General features: G+C 42.7%; 1 protein-coding gene and 1 long non-coding RNA gene across 3 annotated transcripts in view; one reads left to right on the forward strand and one right to left on the reverse strand.

Moving 5' to 3' along the window:
- mrtfba (myocardin related transcription factor Ba) overlaps positions 1-13,696 on the forward strand; it is a 28,826-nt gene extending 15,130 nt beyond the window's left edge. Inside the window, exons 4-17 of one of the 2 annotated variants that reach the window (XM_044337502.1) lie at positions 1,863-1,928; positions 2,126-2,181; positions 2,385-2,460; positions 2,802-2,963; positions 3,089-3,264; positions 3,367-3,510; positions 3,630-3,877; positions 4,578-4,749; positions 6,071-7,120; positions 7,283-7,405; positions 8,398-8,547; positions 8,670-8,807; positions 8,907-8,967; positions 9,219-13,696. In XM_044337502.1, the coding sequence (XP_044193437.1) occupies positions 1,863-1,928; positions 2,126-2,181; positions 2,385-2,460; positions 2,802-2,963; positions 3,089-3,264; positions 3,367-3,510; positions 3,630-3,877; positions 4,578-4,749; positions 6,071-7,120; positions 7,283-7,405; positions 8,398-8,547; positions 8,670-8,807; positions 8,907-8,967; positions 9,219-9,733 (3,137 nt within the window). In that variant the 3' untranslated portion in view covers positions 9,734-13,696. The remainder of the gene's footprint in view (positions 1-1,862; positions 1,929-2,125; positions 2,182-2,384; positions 2,461-2,801; positions 2,964-3,088; positions 3,265-3,366; positions 3,511-3,629; positions 3,878-4,577; positions 4,750-6,070; positions 7,121-7,282; positions 7,406-8,397; positions 8,548-8,669; positions 8,808-8,906; positions 8,968-9,218) is intronic. The other variant, XM_044337503.1, reaches the window with a different exon arrangement.
- LOC122971059 lies at positions 12,479-15,257 on the reverse strand. Its single transcript, XR_006399397.1, has 3 exons — positions 15,081-15,257; positions 14,849-14,975; positions 12,479-14,583 (listed from the first exon to the last, which is right to left on the reverse strand). It is a non-coding gene; the product is annotated as an uncharacterized LOC122971059 (long non-coding RNA).
- Between the last annotated feature and the right edge of the window lie 916 nt (positions 15,258-16,173).

The raw sequence follows: 16,173 nt of genomic DNA on the forward strand, positions 1-16,173 counted from the left end.
AAAGAAGCACTTCATTCAGTCTGTTATACCACTCGTTTATTGCTTCACTAATTTCCTTAGCTATGTGGCATTGGGTTGAGTTGTTGAATTAGTTTTATATCCATTAATTAAGATTTTATTAAAAAGCTTTCTGTCCCTCACTGATAGCAAGTGAAACATTTATCTGCTATTCCGTGTATCCTCTGCGGACTTGCTGAGTGCGTGTGTGTGTGTGTATAAACAGCTCGTCGTATCTACCCATCACCCTGGCTTGTTAAGGTCACAGGTCAGGATGTGTTTGTCAGGCTGAGCCACATTTCCCGGAGGAATCAAGGACAATGCAGCTGACTGGAAGTCTATATGAATCACCCTAAACAAACATGTGCCACTGCATACCTTTCTTCAACTATTTACTGAGTGTAGTTTGAGTCAGATGTATAGCCTAACACAAGCCCCCCTCTTCCACAAACCTCCTTATCTGCAATACTATGTGTCAGTGTTATGTAGAAACTAGAGCCAGAGCAGAGTTTCTGTGAAACATTTACAGAAATGTTTCACAACAGCTCTTGTTGGAAGTAGAGCTCCAAGCGAAGTATGCAAAATGTTCTGATATTTTTGTGCATGACAGTTTTGCATAGCCATCAAGGTGATGCAATAATTAGCAATAATTGGTCTTAACATGGGAGATAAGTTCGCAGTCAGTTTATGTTTACCACCTAAGTATATCTATGACGACAATAAAAGGACACCAAATAGAGTCCAGCTGTTTCCTGTTGAAGCAAGAGTATTTCACTGCAAGTTTTTGACTCATCTGTTCCAGTGACTGAAGAAGTGCCCGCACTACTCGTGGCTAGTATTTAATTTGTGCAAATCGACGCCTCCTCCCACTTAATGTGATACTTCCCTCAGTTGTAGATCCACTTAAAAAAATCACACTAAAACCGTAAAACGCTCGTGCTGTTGCCCCAAGCTCACACTTGCAGCTTGAAGATGCAGATGTCCTTTGTTAGAACAGTTTAAGTCAGTGCTGACTCAGACGTTTGACTGTTCCCTGGTAGTTAAAAGGAAGCAGTGTCTTCAGTCCTCTACATCTGGCTGTGTTTGGATCGCCCACAGTCAGAGAAATAACTAACCGGCTGAGTGAGAGGGAAGTAAGAGTAAAGAGGGAGGAGGGGGTTGTGGTCCTGTAATTTAAAAAAAAAAAAAAAAAAAAAAGTCAGGGCGGGATAGAGAAGTAGAGGATGGGGCCTAGTGTTGTAACAATGTGGATTTTCATCAGTTGGTTGATCGTGTTGCACTGGGGCCAAGAAGATATGACAAGTAGCTCCATATTTTGGGCATTAATACATAGGCTGTCAGCTTTGGGATCAAATGACTTAATCACTCAGGTGTAATGCGGATTGTTCTTGGGGCCAAGAGTTTAAGACTATGGCCTGTATGGAAGCAAAGACGCTCGGCGACTGCTGCACAAGGTTCAGAGCAGGTGAGCACTTCTCTGTTGTTGTCATGCTGATCACTCAGCCCATTTAGACTAATGGGACTTTCTTTTAACATAGAACAGATGGAATGAATGAAAATGAAATCACTTTGTGTTGGTTTGCAATAATGGAGCACATTACTCATTACATGGATCAGCTGCAGAGGAAACATTTGGAGCGGTCCTCTTATAGAATGACATTATTGTTCGTTTTCAGCCTAATTATGAGAGAGCAAAGATTTTTGTTTCCTTTTTTATTTTTGTTACACTACCTCATCTATGTGTTCTTACTTTCCCTCTTGTTTTTCTTGTCTTAAATCTCTCTGTTTCCTCTCTTTTGCCTACTTAATACAACAACTGAAATGTCTGCTTTATTTTATGACGTATTTCCTCCTTTTCCTTTTAGTCCTGCAGTTGAGGCTTCAGCAAAGGCGAACTCGGGAGCAGCTGGTGGACCAGGGCATCATGCCTCGTGAGTAACTTCACTACCAGTTGTCCATCACATGGAAAAACTAATGTGGGCGACTGGGCGCGTATATAATAACACAAGTGGAACCCTGCTGTAAACTGATAACTGAGATAATAAACATGTTTGTTTTATTGTTTCGCTGGACCACATCTGTGTTTAGATCTGTGCATTCGTGATACTGATGTGTGTATCTGTTGCAGCTCTGAAGAGCCCGGCAGCTTTCCATGGGCAGATCCGCAGCTTGGAGAGAGCCAGGGTAAGGTGCACAGTTTGGAAAGAAGCTAAATTTGGACTTGAGAAGCAGAAAAAAAAAATGCACAGCTGGACTGTTGAGCGGCTCATTATTTTCAAATTAGTTTGTAATTATTTTTTAATCAGTGAATAAAAGTATCACTTGTATCAATTATTATGAAAATGTAGGGAATTTACTGACTGATCTTTGTCCCTCTTTCTATTAAGACTGAGAATTTCCTAAAGCACAAGATCCGCAGTCGTCCAGAGAGAGCAGAGCTGGTCAGGATGCACATCCTGCAAGGTACTGGTAATCCTCCAGTTTACACTGTGCACACTTATTGTATTATCTAGTGTTCCCCGTGGAATAGTATTGGAATAGAGAGATTGTCTTCATACAGTAGCATAAAGACTTAATTCTTATATTTTTTTAGCATTGGTAGGCACCAGCAAGAACATTTCTACTAAGAGAAGACACATTTCCCCTCAATTATTACACATTTAAAACCATCATAGGATTCATATTAGCACCAGACTCTGTGCTATAAACAGATATTTCCCCAACCAGCTCTGCAAGCAAGGAATGTATAAGCTGACATTGGAATATGTCTTTATATATATTTATGATGTATACTTGGCCCACAGAGACTGGAGCAGAGCCCTCACTACAGGCCACACAGATGAGGCTGAAAAGGGCCCGACTCGCTGACAACCTGAACGAGAAGATCGCCCAGAGACCCGGCCCCATGGAGCTGGTGGAGAAGAACATCCTGCCAGTGGATTCAACCCTTAAAGAGGCAATCATCGGTAAGAGAGACAAACAAGATGCTGAAGACGTTTTTGTTAAATCAACCATACTGCAGGTTTATAGGAGAAAAATAAATACAATACTCCGCATGACATGTTTTGTCCCCTTGTGGTTTTCCTACCAGTAGGCCAGGTGAATTATCCCAAGGTGTTGGATGAGGACAGCAGTGATGCCCTCTCCCCCGAACAGCCGGCCAGTCAGGAGTCTCAGAGTTCTGTCCCCTCACCCGCGGAGAGTAAAGCACCAGAGACGCCCTCTCCAGCCCCAGTACCAGCACTACTACCCAGCACCATGCTGCAGGTCAGATAGAGGACAAGTAATCCTGCTGTTTGTGTCCTACCAGCTCCATGTTCTCTAACTTTAGTAAATGTGTAAATATATCTTTTTTTTATGTTTCCTCAGGCCTTCCCAGTTACTACACAAGCCACTACAGACTTTGTGAAATTTATCTCTACTAATGAGCTCCCAGCGAGCCGCCTGCCCGTGTCTCCCGCTCAGCCAGTCACTACAGCTGCTCCCTCAAAACCAGGTCCAACACTGGTGAAAGTAAGGGCGACACTTTTTTTTTCTCTCACCAGTAAATATAATATCACATCTTTCTGTCTATCTGAATGCCGTCGGACAAGCAGTACGGTAAGAAAGTTTCCTGTTTCCTCCCACAACAGCAAAGCCAGCAGAAGCCGCCCTCTGAGAAGAGTCGCAGTAAGAAAGGCAAAGAGCCCAAGCCCAGAGTGAAAAAGCTCAAGTACCACCAGTACGTTCCCCCAGACCAGAAACAGGAGGCCAGCGAAGCACCCATGGACTCCTCCTATGCCCGACTACTGCAGCAACAGCAGCTGTTCCTCCAGCTGCAGATCCTCAGCCAGCAACAGCAGCACTACAACTATCAGACTATATTACCAGCACCACTCAAGTATGTTTATAAAACATTACAACCACAAGCAATGATTCCCATTCCACAAATAAGAACAAACAATATAATTTTATTTCTTCCTACAGTACCAGGCAAAAGTTTGGACACACTTTCCCATTCACTTGACTGAGAAAGTGGTTTTTGACTAGTACTTTATATCTCAAAAGATATAGAGTTTATGGATTTATGTTTTCAGGCCTTAAACACCATCGTACGGTCTCTGACCGAGCTTGGCTTGCTTCCATGACTCCTTATCTGAAAACGCCTGAAAGCAAGCCAAATATTGTTGTTTAGAGGGCCATTAGCGAGTTTCCAATAACAACGCAGCGTGTAATCATATTAATAACTAACAGGATGTTGTTTCACCAGCTGCTGTTTTCATAAATGTCCTCTCAGCGGCCGCATGGCCGAGCTCCCTTTGAACTGTGCCCGTGAACTGTCGTTTGGTTGACTGGCTTTGTTAGTGAGGCGCAGGGCACAGGATGGATGGTCTGTTCCTATTGGGAACACATTTCCTCTCTCCTTGCTTCTCTCCTTCCTCCTTGCTTTCTGTCCAATTATCTCTACAATAATATTCTTTTGTCCACCTCTTCTTCCTCTCATTTTGTCTGTTTCTTATTCGTGTGGTAAGGAAATACTATAAATTACGCTATTTCCTCAGATAACAGTTACCTCTTTTTATTGTGTTTTCTCTCTGTAGACCTGTGGCAGAGGGTCAGAGCAGCAGTGCCGGCAGCCTGCCAACCTCCATCGTGGTGTCTTTGCCCACTGCTCCTCCACCACCCCCTCTGCCTTCGGCTCCGGCTCGACCAAACAACTCCCTGTCAAACCGCAAGCTAGGAGTCTTGCCTGCGAACCTGGAGGACATGAAGGTATTTGGAAGCCATCCGTACCAACAAACACAGGCTAAAAGAACTGCTCAAAAACATGCCCACAAATCATAGTAACAATCATAGACTAAGAGGGAGGGAGAGGGGAGGGGGTGCCTTTGGTCTTATAAAGCCTGCTCAGCTGTTAAAACTGAACTGTATCAAGATATTACACAGCCAGTACAAGAATGTTTCCACTGAAATAAGATCCAACAAGATTTTGTTTGGTCGTTTAGTAAATTTCATACAGCTATAATAACCTGCAGACACTTTTATTATTGCTATATTTTTAGCTTGCAGCGTGGGTCAAGGGATGGCAGTCTACCACATTGAGTCAGACTTGGATATCTCTACAACTATAAGATGGATTGCTATGAAATTTGGTACAGACATCTATGTCCCCCCCAGGATGAATTGTAGTAACTTTGGTGATCCTCTGACTTTTCAGCTAGAGCCATCATCAGGTCAAAATTTCAAATTGTCCACTACTTTAGTTTAGGGTTGCAACTAACAATTATTTTCATTATCGATTAATCTGCTGATTATTTCCTCAGTGAATCGTTTAAATGTCAGAAAAAAGTGAAAAAGGAGTTATAATGTCCCAGAGTTAAAGGTGACACCTTCAGATGTCTTGTTTTGTCTGACCAGCGGTTCAAAACCCAAAGATATTCAATTTACTGTCATGTATGACCAAAAAAAGCATTAAATTGTAACATTTGAGAAGCTGAAAACAGAAAAATTTTTGCCATTTATGCTCGAAAAATGATTTAAATGTCCATAATCAAAATAGTTGCTGATTAATTTTCTGTTGATCAACTAATTGATAAATCTAATAATTGTTGCAGCTCTACTTTGCTTTATGACCAAGTAGCTGCTAAAATAATCGGCCGTCCCATTAGCCTCAGCTGCACTTTGTGTTTAGTGCTAATTAGCAAGTGTTGACATGCTAAACTTGGTATATGGTAAACATCAGCATGTTAGCATTGCCATTGTGAGCATGTTAGCATGCTGACGCAAGTTTTTAGCTCAAAGCACCGCTGTGCTTGAGTTCAGAGCAGCTAGCATGGCTGTAGAATCTAAACCTTGTTACCATTTGTTTATCGTGACCTAAAATTAAAACTCTTTTTCTTGAAGTTGCATTGGATCCAAAAAAGAGGAAAATGCAAAAATTCAAAAGAAGCTCCCTTGTTGTTATAAGTGCTTGCTGAGCAATCAAGAAAACAAAGGCAGAATATTTTTTTATGAGAATTGTAACACTAACACCTAAAATCAGCTGCATTCCTCCTCCAGCACTACTCTAAAACTGATTATATGGTCTGTCCAGGTGGCTGAGCTAAAACTGGAGCTGAAGCTGCGTGGCCTCCCCGTGTCAGGAACAAAGACTGACCTGATAGAGAGACTGAAGCCCTTCCAGGACACTCCCAGCACCTCTGCTCCTACCACTATTCCCCCACCTGCCACCACTACCACCCTCACCTCTATCCCAATGGAAATCACCACCGCTACTGGCCCTGCCATAGTCCTCCCAGCCCACCAGGGGGCTCCAGAGAGTGTGAGCTCCACACCTCCAGTCTCACCCATTCCCACTGATCCCTTCACCCTCCAGCAGGATGTTGGCATGTCTGAAGCTCCATCTGAACCACAGCTTGTGAGCTCTGGCTCAGCAGGGCCACAGTCCTCTCCTCTCATGTCTTTTCCCCTACCGGAGAAGGACAGGAGGCTCCACGAGAAGGAGCGGCAGATTGAGGAGTTGATGAGGAAGCTTGAGCAGGAGCAGAAGTTGGTGGAGGAGCTGAAGATGCAGTTGGAGGTGGAGAAGAGAGGCCAGAGCAGCTGCAGCACTGATTCTGCCTCTGTAACCTCCAAACTCACATCTGTAACAGCCATGAACCCAGTTTCAACTGTCTTGAACTCAAACATAGTAAAAATGGAGGGTGCGGTTCTGTCAAACTGTTCCTCCACTACAGCTGCCATCCCAAACTCTCTCCTGGGCTCCCAGGCTCTCACAGCCCCCCTGCCAACAGTGGTGAAGTTAGAGGATGTGACCGTTTCTTCCGGCAAGCCACTCCAGCTCCAGACCCAAACCCAACTCATCACCCAGATCCAGCCCCAGGCTCAGCCCCAAGTAGCCACCAGCCCACAGCTTCTCTCCCAGTCCCAGAGAAGTCCCAAACTCCAGCAGCAGGCCCAACCCACTGCCCCCAGCCTGCAGCAGTTCTTCATCAGCCATCATGGCGGGGTGTCCCAGGTGCTGGGTCAACCTCAGACTCTACTGACCACAACTGGCCAGGCTGGAACTCAGATCCTCCTCCCAGTCTCACTACCTAACAACGCTACTGCAATCCAGCTGCCAAGCACCACTGTCAGCCTGAAGGTACGACTGGAGTTAAGTAGAGTGGCAGAAGATACTGTTGTGTCATTGTATGTTAACCTGTTTTAGCAGGTAACACATTCAACTTAGTTTAATGACAAAACAGACTACAAAAGTAGTCTAGTCTGCAGACTCAGGCTTCTTTTGTTTTTCTTCTTATCTCAGCCTGTTCTCCAGGCCACGGTCTCAAATCCAGGCCTGGTCCAGGCCTCCGTTCCTCAGCTGCAGAGCACTAAGATGGAGACAGCACTCAGCCAGCAGTTGGCCAACCATAACCCGTTGCTACAGGTCAGTCATGCCATATTACTAGTTGCTTTTCTTTCTTTTCTTTTCTTTAGATTACCGTATCGGCTCGAATATAAGGCAACCCTGTTTATAAGACCTTTTCCAACACCTGTTTTTAGAAAAATACTTTTTGAAGATACATTACATTATAGTCACATACACACTCTACTGACAGGCTCATGGAAACAGTCAAAATAATTTTCTCTGGCAGTTATATGGAGCCAGAACAGTGACAGTTAAATTGAAAATCAAATTTGGCATTGAAAACAAAGCCTGAACTGAAAAAGGAAACACTGGCATTGAAACACTTGTATTGGCACTGAAAAATAAAACACAGGCATTAAAACATTACAGTCTTACAATCTTATTATCTCATTTTATTTTGATATTTTTTGCATTATGATGTGTTTTTCTGTCCATCTTTAGATTTTTTTCTTCATGTCTGTCTTTTTTTCAGTGACAGGTTTTTTTTTTTTTACACTGTCAGTTTTTTGAGGAAGGAACGAATCAATCATATCGAAAATGGTTCTCTGTTTCAAAGCATGAGAGGATGAAACAGAGACCAGGATGAAGGAGTTACAGAATACAAGTGGTGGTCTTACTGCTTTTTCATTGTTTTTTTGGTTCAATGTATTATGTGTTATGAGTCTATAGCTGTGTTTTTAAATACTGTGGCAGATGGAGAGATGCATCCCGTATTTAAAACCAGCGCAACACCTCTCTGATACAAGTGTGATGTAACAAGGCCCTGTTTGCGGTGGTCGTGTGATTTTTGTTCTCTCTGTTCCTGAAGAGTCTAAAATGATCTTGAACTCTTATAATGTTTATTGTAATGATAGCAGTGATGGCCTGTGGAGTGTGTGTGAGAAGTGGTACTTTTTCCACAACCAGCATGCAGCATATATCTGTTTTTTTGGCTGTTGTGTTGTAATCATGTTAAGCCTGTGATCCATGGACTGATGTCTGATGGTCACTCTCTAATCACATCCTAACAGACACTGGCAGTATGCAATAACACTACTGGTTTGGAGAACCAGACAAGACCTGAACTGAGTCCCCAGTGTTTCCTGAAAAGTTCCCCAGAGAACAGGGTCTCTCCCCGAGCATCACCCAACCACCACATCTCTAATGGACCCCTCAATAAGGTATCAGAGCTGAACTGTCACTGGTTCAGTCCATCCTTCTTACTCAATGCTTTTTGAGATAATTTCATTTTCCCTGACTTAAGGTTTGTCCTTAAAACTGCTCGTGTTTCTCCATCTGTCAGTCTCCCTCGCCGTCCCAGCCGACCTTCATCCTCCAGCCCACCTCCCTCGTTACTCAGCCCCCCAAGACAAAAGAGCCTCCCCGCTATGAGGAGGCCGTCAAACAGAGCCGCAACCTGCACGTCAACAACATTTCACAGGTTAGACACAGACAGGCATTTTTACTGCAGTTCCCTGCTGCGTCCTTGAGAATATTTTCAGTTTTTCAAGTCTCTTAACCTGATAAACTGTCTTTTCAGGTTCCCACGGCAACCAGCCAGCAAATGGATGACTTGTTTGACATTCTCATAGAGAGTGGAGGTAAGGAGGCGCTTATAATGACCGTACAGCACAGCTTTCTGTTTAGTATGAGCAGATTTACAAAACTTCAGTCTTTGGAAAATACTGAAGAAACTGCTGTAACGTCTCAAAATAGACCTATATTTTGTATGTAAGGTGGTTTAGTATCAATTTCTGAGTTTTAGAGCCATAACTGACAGTACCAGTCTTCAGAAGAGCCCTCATTGTTTGAGCCTTAATGGTAATCTCCTGTCCCTTTTACCCCACTCCAGAAATCACTCCATTTATCCATCAGGACCCTCCAATGTCTCTCACTAAAGCCCTCCCAGTCACGGCCAACATCACCACCCTGCCGGTCAGCACTGCCCTCTCCAGAAACCCTCCACAGATCCAGATCGCCCCTCCGCCTACATTGAGCCCCGTCGTGGACCCCAGCCTGCCCAGCCTCTCCTCCCTGGCCACAGACAACCAGCTGGAGGCGTTTCTGGAGGGGACGCTGGCCAACACACCATCAGCATCAGACCCGCGCACCCAGGGTCTGATGGAGGAGCTCCAGGCGCAGCTTATGGACCAGCAGCCGTACTCACCCATGGACACATCAGACCTGTCCTTCTGCGATTCCTCCTCTCCCCCCTCCTCGCTCAACATGGGCCTGTCTGACCCGGCCCTGGACAATATGGAGTGGCTGGATCTCACCATGCCCCCGGGTCCCGGCGGGGCTCTCACACCACTCGGGATCCCGACGGACTTCCTGGATTCACACGACCTTCAGCTGCACTGGGACTGACGGATGGAAGGGTAAGAAAGATGGGGGAAGGTTGGCAGAGCAGCCGAGCCAAGAGTGAAAGATGGATGGATGAAGAGAAGCAGAAAGGGAAAAAAAAATGGCATTTCTGTGCCATATCACTCTGAACAACACATCCATACCATCTGTAATATTCCCACTATACTACAGTAAGAGACACTGTAAAGACAGTGCACTGATACAAGGTGAACTACAAGCAGGAGTTTGCACAGCGTTAAAAGAATAAAATCATGACAAAGGTGACTGAGATCACCTGTAGTATTTGTGATAAAGGGATTTTAAACAGTTTAGACAGTTCAGTGACTGAAGTCATGAATTTTAAAGATTTAGAGACGAGGAGACAGAGCCAAATGAATACTGGTGTCATGGACTGTTTGTACATACTGTTTAAACCACGCTAATACAACTCAAGTTTCTCTAGGACTAGAGAGCCTGAATAGTATTGATAGCTGACATTGCCTGATTATTTCTGCCAGAAGTTTGGCTGGGTTGTTATCAGTGAATACTGCGTAAGCACAGTAACTAAATATGTAAAAGGTTTCTGAATACTTCAGGGTGTGACAACCTTTGTTCCACTGATCATCACAGCACATTAACTGTGTAAATGTAAAGTTCAGACAACAGATTAAGCATCTGAATTAAAAAAAAAAAAACAATTAAAAAAGTAGATTAGATTTCAGAGAAGATGCGGCTTCAGATCAGCTTTAAACTGTTCCTGGGACATATCTGTGCAGCCTCAGCTGCCGACCACTTAACAAGCTTAAAGTGCTTTGAGAAATTGCTTCAGGCTGTCTGAGGTGCCGGACAGTCAAATCCGTCAGTTCCCTTTACCATCTGAAGCCAGATGTGCTCAGTCAGTCACTGACTTTTAAAGGGATTTCTCACTAAGGGAAGGTCAAGCTTCTTTTTCACACTGGTCCAGTCTACCACATACTGTAGATGGCATGTTTGCTGACTAATCTGATGCGTTCTATCAGATGTGACTGTTTTACTCTGACTTATCACGACCCCTGCGGTCTAGCTGATGAACCAATGACTCTAAAGAACAAAGACTGGACTCAAGTCGGACGACGAGCGGAGGACGCTCGTCCAGCTACGCGAGAGCTATGCACTAGAGAGGTGGAAAGATCCGACGATGCGCCACATTCACCTCAAAACAAGGAAATGTGAACTTTGCATATCCGAGGAAGTGATCAATATGATTGTGGCCAGTTGCTCTAGAAATACTGCAGTTGTTGTCCAAGTCTCTTATTCTGAATGTATTTTGCAAAGATCGAAAAATAGGACTTTACTTACAACGTTGGCAGCTTTTTTTCTTCTGATAGTAAACTGACATACAACAGTGGAAAGGGAACAAATAGCAGTTTATGAGACATGCACATACACATCCATACTGTAGATATGGACTGCGTGTGTGCTGCAAATTATATCGAGGAATAAAGATGTCTGTGGAGAAGGTGAGCTTTATATCTAACTGTCCAACAGTATCCCTGCACTTTGTCTGTGTGTGTGTCAGGGTGGGAAATTACTGCAGCACTAACTAATGAATGAATGCTAGTTAAAGTAGCTGATTCGTTAGTCTACTCATCTAGCCCTTTTATCAAGTGACCGACCATCATTTAGAGGAATCACAATATTCTAAAGTAATACCTGGCTGGTGAAATAGTCTAACTGTGGCCTGTGGCAGAGTTAGTTTCCCTGACTGTGTGGGTGTGTATGAGACAATGGGAGCAAGCAAGCATGTCCGTTTTGTGTGTGTGTGTGTATGTGTGTGTGTGTACGTGTGGATTTGTCTTCCTGTCTTTTGCATGTACATGTGTGTGTCTCCGTGTGCATGATTGTATTCCATGTTATATCTCGAGCTGTTTTGAGGTCTTTTCTCTCATCCGTCGATCTCAAGATGTCTGAAGAAATTTGTTAATATCTATGAAATGAAATCATTTGCTATCCAGTGGACGTATTCCAAACTTTACTCTTCAAAAAGGCTTCTGATGACTGTTTTACTGTTTTATCTGTGTTGTTCAATTGGTGTTCTACAGTCAAAAACGCACAGACACCCTTTTGAGGTGTGATTCGCATTGAAGAGGGCTCAGCTCCTTTTAAAGCTGTCATAAATTTTGTAGATGTTTATTTTTACTAGTCTGCAACATCTCCCACTAGCTGTTTCTTCTTAAGCCTAAAATGGAGTTACTGAGTTTGTATCTCAGTATTCTCAAATTCTCAAATCTTCTGTTAAGATCCTGTAAGGGACTGATACAGTATTACTGTATGGCACTTTGAAACAAAATAGCTTCTTTAATTGTCCTTTTTTTTTTAATTCAGTCATGTTCAGTGAAATCTTTTAACCACTTGTTCTGTTAAGGACGTCCATGGGCACTAGAGGGCGCTGCCTCTCTTCTGTTGTGGCACATTTTCAACGGCAACTGTTGGTACTTCAGGGTCATTTCTAACAAACGAAAAAGATAAATGAGGCTGTTATCGTGCATTTTCAAGAAATGTATTTTCTGCCTGTATAAATGCTGATTTGCTGTTCCCATCAGCAATAATGTGGTGACCTGAGCAAAATGATCGAGAGCCCTTTTATGTCAGTACTGTCTATCAGAGAAGTGTGATGCTCTTACTGCTGCAGTTATACATTTATCATTGGATGTATAAACCTAAAAATTCAATATGTTTGACCACCTGAAAGAGTTGCGCCAAATACTGCACAGACTTTTTTTTTTTTTCCCCGCGTTGCTGCACCAAGGAGCACAAACAAACTTGTGTTAAATCACATGTTTAAGGTTGTCTCTGATTGGTGCATCTTTGGTTCTTACTTTCATCAGGGTGCTTGGACCCGGGCATACCTGCTTGCAGGTCTACTTCTATTCCTTTTCTTTTCCATATTGCAAGTGTTAAATCCTGTGTGTAGGATGAACAGTCACTAGTTGATTCATGTGTATCCTAGAAGATTTGACATGTTAATAGTGGGTTTTTTTGTCTTCAGTCTGTCAGCTATAAGGCTGTTAAATTTGATATTTTGTTGCCAAAATGGCAGTGGAACATATTATCACTTTTTTTTTGTTTGTTTTTTTTTGTTATTTTCTTACATTTTTGTATTTATCACTTGTTTTGAAGGTGAAAGTAAAGATAAAAACATTTAATCATGTTGTTATGCTTATGTACAAATCTGTAAAAGAAGGTTTCATGTGTATATCTTTGGTTTGCAGTTTTCTTGTTTTTTCATTTTATTTTTCATATCAGACATACACAAACCTCTTGGCTGCAGTAAATCTACGCATGTATGTGGTTTACTTTCACATGACGCCACTTACCATTGGTCAGACCGGGACAGCTAATAGCAATAATGGCTGCTTTCCCTTGATATACTGTACTGTATGTCATATCCTGCCTTGATTTTATTAAGAGCCTTTACTACAGAGTAATACAATTGTTTATAAGTTTAAAAGCACTTCATATCTGAGGGGTTTTTTCACATGTTAGAGGTTTGTGGAAGCACCATCAATCTGAAGAACCCCTAAAAGGTTCCTTTTTAATATTCTTGTCAGCTGACAGATGTTGGCTCCGGCTTCCTCATGTCGACTTCAGTCCTTCTGCTTCTGCTTATCGTCATGTGAACATTGTACATTTTTCAGTGGAGAAGCTTCATTTCAGAACGGAGGACATTAGTGTAAGCACAGGTCAAGCACCGAGCTTCTCCACCCCCATCAGTTGATTTACATCTTTCAATATGACTGAGCCTCCTCTCCATCTCCACCACCCACGCCATGCCTCTTGTCCTTTGTATGCCATATGTTTTGCACATTGTGTACATATTTATATAGATGTAATGCATATTTTTATACATGTTTAACATCCATGGGCTCTCTATTTTGTAAATACTCAAAAAGATGTATATAAGTACTGTATGCCTTTATGTGTCAATAAAATTTGGTGTACTGTGAACACTTCAGGAGATGTTGATTTCAAAAGTAATACATCACATATACACAGTAAAAGCAGTGACAATGTTGCCTCAAATAACTGGTGAGAGCACAGAAGAATCGAGCAAGCAGCTACATTTGAATAGTGTTGTGGTTGACGCTGTGTGAAAACGGTCCTTTGTTAGACTTGCCAGGTTATATGCCTGCGTTTGCATATGGTCAGCAATGCATTTCCATTTTACTTTAAGATAACGGATACCTCCAAATATATTTTCCTAATACCCAAGAAAAATGGTCACAAAGGTCATCACATTGTTGACAAACATATCTTGATGCTGTAACCTAATTTGAGCAACAATATGGATTCGATTCTAATAAGTTATAATTATCTGACACATACAGGTATTCAGGTAGGCAAACTGAGGCTGAGCTGTAGGACAATGAGGTACAGTATGATTTCCCACAGCTGAATTTCACAGTGAGTTTTGACAACGACATTTCCACAGATGTTTGACTAAAATTGTCCATATGTGAGTCCAGGCAGTTTTCCAAGATCCGGTGTACAGTCAGGACCGGTACAAGCAAAACAACTTCTTGTCCAGATGAAAAGCAAAATGTGAAAAATGAAGTTAGAGACCACATCACTGACGGCTACAACCCAACAACATTGATTGTAGTGCTGGGGAGAAAATAACGACAACAGATGCCGAGACCCAAACAGCGCCATGACCACCGGAAATGGTCACTTGAGGACAAAGGCCATGGATCACAGTGTCCAAATGACACAAGTAACATCCATGTCAGAATGGCTGGTATGTGTGTATGTGTGCCTGGCAATGGGGACATTGGTGTTCGACATCCTTCATACGGTCAATGAAGAAAGGGATTAAACAGCAACCTGCGAAACACCTGTTAAGAAGAAGAAGCAGAGATGTGACAGGTGATTTGAAAGGGGAAAAGTCAATCTCTGCAACAACAAAAGTGTCATTTAGCTCCGTAAAAGGCCCAGTTTCTCCTTGTTGCTGACTGTAAATCACTGAATAATAGGGTGGAAAAACCCATTTATTTACCACTTATGTAGGCATAACTGAAGGCTTAATACCATCATTTAAGACTCTAATTTAAGACTTTAAAGTCTGGCAAGGTAAATATACAACCAACCAAGAAGACGTACCCCATAATGGAGCACAAGCAGCAAAGCATCCACACCGTCTCGCCCACTTTCCTGCAGGTTTCCGTGGACACGACCTCATCACAGCATGGACACCTGGTGATGGCTGACATCTGACCGAGACCATCCACTTGTGAGACAGAGGACACTGTTACTGACCTAATAGACATTCAGATGTTTTCAAATTGATGGCTGTTATGTGTGTGTACCGTGTGTGTGAGTTGTTATAACCCACCTGGCATAATCGGACCTGATGGTCTCTCTTCTGCAGGCTTAGGTTTTAGTCTCGACTCCAATGTAATGTCCTCCTGTTTTAGCAGGGGCGGTGGCAGCATGTAGATGCCCCCCTGGGGTATCTCAGTTTTATAAAAAGTGAGACTTTCCAGTTGATCTGTATCAGATATGTTGCATTAAAGAGCATGTAATCATTACTCAAACTTTGTCTAAAAAGGCTAAAATACAAAAGATGCTGTAACTAACATTATTTGGCACTTCTACAGTACACTGGTCAATAGAATGTGATCATTTTAAACTCTCTTTCCTTGAGAGGAAACATGCCTTCATTTCCTTCGAGGCTGGTGCCCTTTCCCTTTTTCTGTAACATCTCCTTTTTCACCATCAGCTCCTCCAGCTCTTTCTGGATAGCCTCAAGCTCACACAGTTTGTCGCTGTCCTCGCATGTCACTGAAGACATCACACAAGGAGAAGGGGTTTACAAAGCTGAAACAGATCAAAAGCAAGCTCGCCATCTTTGTTCTTTTACTGCAGTGGTTCTAAACCTGGAGGTCACAAGAAAGCCTAGATCAGAGGTCGGGATTTTTTAGCCACGCTATCGACATGGTCATCAGTTTGTCATTAGTGATTTTGTGTGAAGTGTCTTGACAACTATTGGATGGATTGCCATGAAATTTGGTGCACACATTCATGTCCTCCTCAGGCTTGTAATCACTGGTGATCATCTGACTTTTCATCAGGTCAAAACCTGATTTTGTGTTGGGTTTATGACCAAATACTGGCCAAGCCTCAGCTTTACTTTGTGTGTAATGCTGGTTAGCAAATGTTAGCATGCTAACACACTTAATTGGGATGGTGACCATGGTAAACATTATCTGCAAAACAGCAGCATGTTAGCATCGTCACTGGGAGGCATGTTAGCATGCTGGTGTTAGCATTTAGCTCAAAGGCTAAAGGGCTGCTAGCATGGCTGTAGACTCTTAGTCTTGTTTTATTAATTCATTCTTAATTTATCTTTATTTTGCAGTCATACAAACAGCAAAACAGACAACAGAAGAGAAACAGATGTAAAAGGACTAAAAAACATACACTGG

This window comes from Thunnus albacares, chromosome 20 (genome assembly GCF_914725855.1).
Source record: "Thunnus albacares chromosome 20, fThuAlb1.1, whole genome shotgun sequence".
NCBI lineage: Eukaryota > Metazoa > Chordata > Actinopteri > Scombriformes > Scombridae > Thunnus > Thunnus albacares.